This window comes from Cupressus sempervirens, chromosome 11 (assembly GCF_028749045.1).
Source record: "Cupressus sempervirens isolate cs-2001-9-10 chromosome 11, ASM2874904v1, whole genome shotgun sequence".
NCBI lineage: Eukaryota > Viridiplantae > Streptophyta > Pinopsida > Cupressales > Cupressaceae > Cupressus > Cupressus sempervirens.
In genome coordinates, this window is record NC_143128.1 from 275,465,625 (window position 1) to 275,472,974 (window position 7,350).

Sequence of the window (7,350 nt, forward strand, 5' to 3'; positions counted from 1 at the left end):
ATGTAACTTTTCCCATGTAAGTACCACCATTCAATGACATCCATTCTACTTTGGTCAATGATTGTATCAGGGTCTACATTTTTGCCTAAGACAAAATCTACACTCGCCTAACATTCGATGCTACATCAGGATCACTAAATAACCTGCTAAATGCCCTCTTATACCCATTAGCAATCTCAAGATCTCTGTATGGTGCCACTCTACTAGGAATAGAAAGTATCTCACTGCTATAATACCTGGGAGAAAGTGCATATGCCGGGGGTGTAAAGGTGTAGTCATCTTGTTCCAACAATGTAGAACAATTTTCTTCACCTTATTGTAAAAGCTTTCCTCGGGATCCCGCTCTCTCCTCTGAATGACCTGGAATGTCAAATGATGTATGTGTAAGTTATCTTAATGTAGCGTTAATAACTTAATTTTAATTAAAATAAAAAATAAAAATCTCTCAAAATACAAGGATAAAGTATTGTATAAAAAATTAAACTTATTGATTTCATTCTTTCTAGCATGGAGTCCATGGCATCATATATGTCCCTCAAACAAGGCTCATTAGTGTCGGCAAACCAAAGCATAGACATGATGGGCTCGGTGAGTTCTAATACATATTCCACCCTATTCCAAAAATCATCACTCAAGATCATGTCCTTTACAATTTTAGCCCTTTCTATATCTGTTTGCTTCTGTCCACCCTATTTGTTGTTAATAACCATTTGGGACAATGCTTCTTTCACTCTCACAAGTCGTCTAAGGATGATTGTGTGTGAAGCAAACCTTGTTTCAGCAACCTATTACCATGTTAATTAAAATTGTAAGTTAATATAATAAAACATTTGAAATATTAAATATGTAAACAACACAAAAAAGTAAAAAGTAAAAAACATTTTATTCAGTTGTGTAAAGTATGACACAAAATGATAAATGAAACTAAATAAAGTTTGAAATTTATCTTCAATAATTCCAAGTGAGAGAAAATTCTGAAAATTGCTTGTGACATATGGTGCTTTGTCACAAACATTTGGATCTCCTCACCCTCATACACTTTTTTCATGCATTCAAGTTGGGTGCCAATTGCTTTCATCACCAAGTTCAAAGAGTGGACGGTGTATGGTGTCCAAAATATATGATCATATCGTGCTTCTACCAAAGCACCTGCAGCCTTACAAACTTTAGCATTGTCCGTTATTACTTGGACAACATTGTCAACTCCCACGGACTCTATGGATTCAATGAGAAGTTGGGCAATAAAATTTGCATCCTTTACCTACGCTTCACAATCAACCGCCCTCTTTCCATCCATCAGAGACAATGCTCAACTCCGTTTGGATCCAAGAATCTCTTATCGGTTTGAGGAGGCTTTTTACATTCTTTCTCTCATCATGCAATATGATGGTTCTCAACTTTTCATATCCAGGGCCTCAGTAACCACAAGGTGCTTCATTTATTGCTTGCACCATCTCTCTCCAATAAGGTGCTCCACTAGATTGAATGGCACACCATTCGTAATGAGGCAACGCCCAACCTTTATGTCAGCAATTTCTCTCAATTCATTTTGAAATGCTTTATCTAATGGGCCTCTCTTGTGGGATGGTGGTGTTTCTCTTTCATCTTCAGTTGTATATGGGGTAGGTAGGAAGGGATGTTGTCTAGTGGTTGTTTGAGAGGGTGGTGTTGGTGGTTTTTTCTTTGATCTATCCTTTTTCCCCTTTGACACTAACCTGTCAGCCTCTTGTTGTTCTTTTAACATGCTTGATATTTGAGAAGCCGGCAACCCCTTTTTACCTCTCTCTAGGGGGCCCTCACACATGCCTATGAAATGATGTTTAACCTGGTAATATGAGCTTCTATATTGGGTTTGGAAAAATTTGCGTTTCCATAGATACCCTCCCCCTTCAACACATTGCTCAATTCTTGTTGTATACTTCCACAAATGAGAACTTATATCAATTTTAGAGCTTTGGGATCCCTCCCCACCCATTGAACTCTGACTACTCATTCTATGATTCTTGCAATCTATAACAAAAATAAAATAAAAAATATTTCATAACTCATACAAAGCTTGATAAAAAATTAAAACAATAAAAAAACTAAAAACAAACTATGAAAGAAGCAAAAGGAAGGATCAAATGCATAACTGGAACACTCAACACTGATTATTTGAAGGATTTGAGACTCCACAAACAATCTCTACAACCTTTTCTTCAAACTTGCAAAATGACCCCACCAAAATGAGAGAGCAAAATGAGAAAGCAAATGAGAGATTAGATGGATGAAAAGTATCTTATTTGCCTTCCTTTAGGGTTATAAAATTTTTTATTAAAAAAACTCTTTTTTTGTTTTTGTTTTTTTGACCACTTTATGGCCCCACAAGCCGCAGGTCCACCACGATTCACCCGGGTCCACGGCAGGTCCGGGCAGTGTGGACCCAGGCGGATCCACAGTTCCAAACAAGAACCCTGCCTGGACCCGGGCTTGAATCTGGACCTAGACGAATCTGGATCCAGACCTGAGCTCCAAGGTCTGAATCCGGTAATGTAGCATTATTTTGTTAAGGATAATTTCCACATTGATTTTAACTGCATAGCTAAGTTTTGACTAAAGGATATGATTTTAAGATAAGTGATAATATCAATGCTATCATTTAAATATCTAATTTTTAAAATATTTTTGCTAACTTTTTTTAATAGCTTTCCCTTAAAATGCCCCGTGTCCCAATTTCTAAACGTGTCCTTGTGTCCCTGAAACTTGGGTAACATAATTGGTCACTTTTATTCATGGAGACTTTTGCTCCTTTATTAATTTTGAGTATCTTCAAAATCATTTTGTGTTATTACTTCTAATAATATTGTATTAGAGCTCTGTATTTTAAACCTTGAGATTTATGGAGGCAACTTGACCAAGAGATTGCTACAACTGTGACTGTCGTGAATAACTAGTTGCATGGTAATTTATGGAAAGGACATACAGAATTGAGAAGCATCTTCGAGGGTTTCTGCAATTTAAAAAAAAATGTTGTGGGTTTAGTAATAAAATTGTGGTTTTTTTCTAGTTGGAAAATAATGCTAGTTTATGTGTGCAAATCATGTGGTTTTTCTTTGTTGGAAGTTGTATCTTCATTTTGTTAAAATGGGGCAATATTTCTTCTATAGAATCATGTGTGTTTTCGTCTGAAGTTGTGGTTTTTCCCTGAAATTGTCATTCATTTCTCTTTAAATTGTCAAATTTTCAGTGTTATTTGTGGTATTTTTGCAAGTTTTTTGGAGAGCGATAGGATTTTTTGGAGGGGTTGGAGGTGTAGTCCTAGAAGTCTGGTGTGCCTGTGCCTCCTCCCTCTGCACAACTGGCTGTGACTTGACTTATTTATCAAACACATTGCACAACAATAGGCATTTATATCGACTACATCATCTTCTTCCCCCATCCTCCCCCCCTCCCTCTTCCCCAACAAAAAAAGAACAAGGGAAACTCACCTTCCAGACAACAAGTATACATCAAGTAATATCCAAGAAGACTCATGAAAAGAGTGTAGATAAAGATTTGTACTGCACACCCTCAAAGTTGTGCACCATCAAGACCAAATTATTACCTAGAGAACCACAAGGAACTCCATGCTATACCATTTTCTAGATTTTTTAAAGATGTTCTAGATCCCTGCAAATCACTTTCCTTTTCTTTAAACCCTTTTTCCCTCCCCCAAACAGTACTTGCCAACTCGTAAAATATACAATGAACTTCATTTGGGCCAATAGTCCCTATTAGCAGACTGCAAACAACTTATCACCGGTTTATTGGCAATAAGTTGTGATTTTATTTATCAACCATTAAGTTGTGTATTTTATTGCCCAGTCAAACTTATCGCGATAAAATGTTATATCACCAATATATCTGTGATATTGTAATCTATGAAATATATACACCTTCACTAAAAAAAAGGTCAAAAATCTTTGAGAAAAAACGAGTGCTTGTAAAATTAGAAATACTGTTTAAATTTTAGTTTGAACTTTGAATGAAATGCATTACAATGGGTAAATTGGGGAGTGATGTACCTGCACACTTTAAAGATGAAAAATATCATTGGAATAGATTTAATCGACTTGATAAATAATGCTAACAATTGAGATCAAAGCATTGGACCTGCATTTCACCAGGAAAGTATGTGGTGCTTGCTATTGAAGTTATAGCTGTTTGAAGAGTTAAATCCCTTTTCTTTCAGGAACTAACTTGATTTCATTGACATACATGGCATATATGTTTCTATAATGGTCTTAAGTTATAAGTCATTTAAATCATTTATATATGTGCAGATATGTTTAGGATGCTGGTATATCTTGCCTATATACATTTCAAATGAAGAATTTTGGATTGGAGTGCATTCTAATCTTCTCCTGGTGTTATTTCAGCAGAAAGAACTATCAACAGTACTGCCAATACGGAAATCTGAGCAAATGCTACCTCCAAATTCAGAAATAGGCCGCACAATCACTAATGGACATCAATCTCATATAAATTTTCAAAATCAGTATCATGAAAATAAATTTGCAAGGTCTCAACTGCCTATGGAAGTTGCTCCAGCTGGCATTATGCGGAACAGATTTATACAGACGCCTTATACTTTTACTGGAAATGCAGGTATAAATATTAGTTTTCTATTGGGTCAATTTACGTCCTGAATATTCTTTTCCTATATGTGCATGGAAGTAAGAGATCATTGCAAAGTATATTTGTACGAGATTATCAATGTTCTTATCTGTGATCAGGATACTTCTAAATGTATGTTGTATATTGATATACTAGCATGCCAGAAGCAAGGAGAAATGCAACTATCTTTTGCAAAATTTACATGTAGAATTATTGGGTGTACTTTGAATTTGCATTGATTTTTCATTCTTAAAGTGTGTTTCTGGTTGCAAATTGATATTCAATGTGAATTTTTCAGGGACATCAATGGGTTCTATGCAACAAGCCAATGGTGTCGTACCTGTAGTTTAGTTCTATGTTTGCTTGTCAGGACATACCGTACCTCTTCAAGTTCAGTAGGAGTATTTGCAGGTTTAAGGTTCCCCTTAAATTTACTTGAAATTAAAATCGGTTGAAGTTGTAAGGTATATTATTGTTTCTGTAGTGTTCATTCTACTCAATGTTTTGGCATGCCTCAATCTGTTGATAAGAAACATGTTTTGGTTTGAATTTGAAGAATGTACAAATCAAATATGTAAATTTAAAGCTATTAAGTCAAAATTAGGTGCACTTTCAGTATTTTTGACACTTATGCCTTCAATTGGTTAGAGCATAATAAAGCTTGGACAACTATCCCCGCAGGCACACTTCAGACTTGTGTTATCAGAAAATTATTCATTTTGATATGTTTGTAAATTATATCAGAAGCAAACAATTTGTTTTCCAGTTCAGTTTGGAGCATTCGTAGGATTTATCTGGTAGGCTGAGTTTGGTGTTTCTTCAGTCGTGGTTTCCAAGGCTGGGGTAAGGCCACAATCATTTTTACAATAAAATGATATTGTTAATCATGCAAGGAACAGTTGGTATCTCTCACCAACTTTTTTCAAGTCGCTGTCTGTTTAGACTTAGTCTTAATTGATAGCAAACTACTTCGCGCACAACAATCATAAATTCAAAGATATGAAACATACATCTTTTCCACCCTTTTTTCCTTTTAATAGTGGCAAGTTTGAGAAAACGTAAATATTGTGTTGCTAGTTTTTCTCCAGGATGGTGGGTTATTATCGACAAGGACCATCAATACGTGTAGAATTCTCTGACATAACGCCCGCAATGAATAACTAGATAGGAAACACCCACTAAAACACTGACTGTATAGATTAATACATTGGTCGTGCTTTGGAGGCAATTTCTCCCGTAAGCTTTTTTCGTGCAAAAATAATCGCGTTAGGATATTGTTGTTTTGCATGTGCATGTTTATCATTGTGCTTCTCTACATTGTAATTTATGGGTTTTAAGTAAAAATGATTTTTTCATTCGTTTAACAAGTTGTTTATGCTGATATTACTTTCTTTCAGTTCGTATTAGAGAACTAATTTTGGTCCCATTGATAGGTAATGTAATCACCGAAAAAAACTATTTAAGTCCCATTTTCCATGATCACACCTTATGCTATATCAACTTCCATATTTTTGGATTATAGCCAATAGTTTGACCACCTTATTGTTGAGTAAGATAATTATTAGAAAGAATTAATAATAAGACTTGAGATTTGAACCTATGACTTATTGGTTGGGAGAACAATGTCTTAACAATTGGGCTATATGTATTCCTTGAGATTAAAGACATTATTCTCATGACTTTATAATGTCTTGATAAATAGTAAACTTTGGTAATTAAAAATAATAATAAAAAAAAATAAAAAAAATACGCACACAATTAATATATAAATTAAATTAGTGGATGTAATAAATACAACCATTATTAAATCAAGCATTAATTAATGTCTTACCGCAACTTTTGCAATCAACATAACCATTTGGTTACCTATAAATAAGTGTCATGAGGAGTTACTAAATTATAATAAGGTTTTAAATTTAGAGTTGGAAAGAAGAAGAAATAATGGCAATAGAAAGGACACACCTGATGTGGTATGTGAGGGAGATGGCTGTAGTAACCAAGTCTTCCCAAGCCAAACAAGTAAGCTTTTACTATGTAGATTTAATGCTTTAGTATTATAATGTTATGTAGATTTTCAATGGGTCAAATATTCTATTCCATTTGTGTAATTCTAAAGTATGGCTATACGTTGGAAGAAATTAAAACAATAAAGAGAATGCAATACAAAAGTACTTAGCAACTATACATATAAAAATGAGAATATAGTTAACTATTGCTTGCACATTTGAAAAGTGCAAGGGGTAAGCCAATAGTCTTTTATACTTTTGACAATGTTCTTAGATAGTTATTCATAAATACTTATGTCTACTTTCTCACCTTGACTTTAAAGCTAGTCCAATGTTCAACATTAATAAAAATCTAATAATGGTTAAGTTACAGTCTTTTCTAATTAGTTAAAAATAGTGAAGATAGATAATATTTATTAATATAGGAAAATAATGCCTCACAAGTAGTTCTAAATAATTATAGTTGTGATCAAGATGCAAAACACACCTTACTGGTGAAGCAAGTAGATATTTAATACCGATATAGATTTTTTTCTTTGCTACTCCTCTTCCAAAATGACCCATATATTTACAATGATGAGCCATATGAAATCAACCAAGAAAAATTTCTCTCGCTCTTCTTTCAAAATAATCCATTTAAAGTTACAATGGTGAGGAAGATGGGAAAATTCTAAAGGATAAAACACACATTTTGAGGACCTTTACATTC

At 34.2% G+C, this 7,350-nt stretch overlaps 1 protein-coding gene across 17 annotated transcripts in view; it reads left to right on the forward strand.

The window, feature by feature from the left end:
* The window catches only part of LOC149529181 (uncharacterized), a 272,432-nt gene extending 267,027 nt beyond the window's left edge, over positions 1–5,405 (forward strand). For 11 of the 17 annotated variants that reach the window (XM_089811676.1, XM_089811679.1, XM_089811677.1 and 8 more), the window contains 2 exons: positions 4,398–4,626; positions 4,934–5,405. In XM_089811676.1, coding sequence (XP_089667802.1) covers positions 4,398–4,626; positions 4,934–4,986 — 282 coding nt within the window. In that variant the 3' untranslated portion in view covers positions 4,987–5,405. The remainder of the gene's footprint in view (positions 1–4,397; positions 4,627–4,933) is intronic. The other 6 variants (XM_089811678.1, XM_089811680.1, XM_089811690.1 and 3 more) reach the window with 1 other exon arrangement.
* Positions 5,406–7,350: the final 1,945 nt, after the last annotated feature.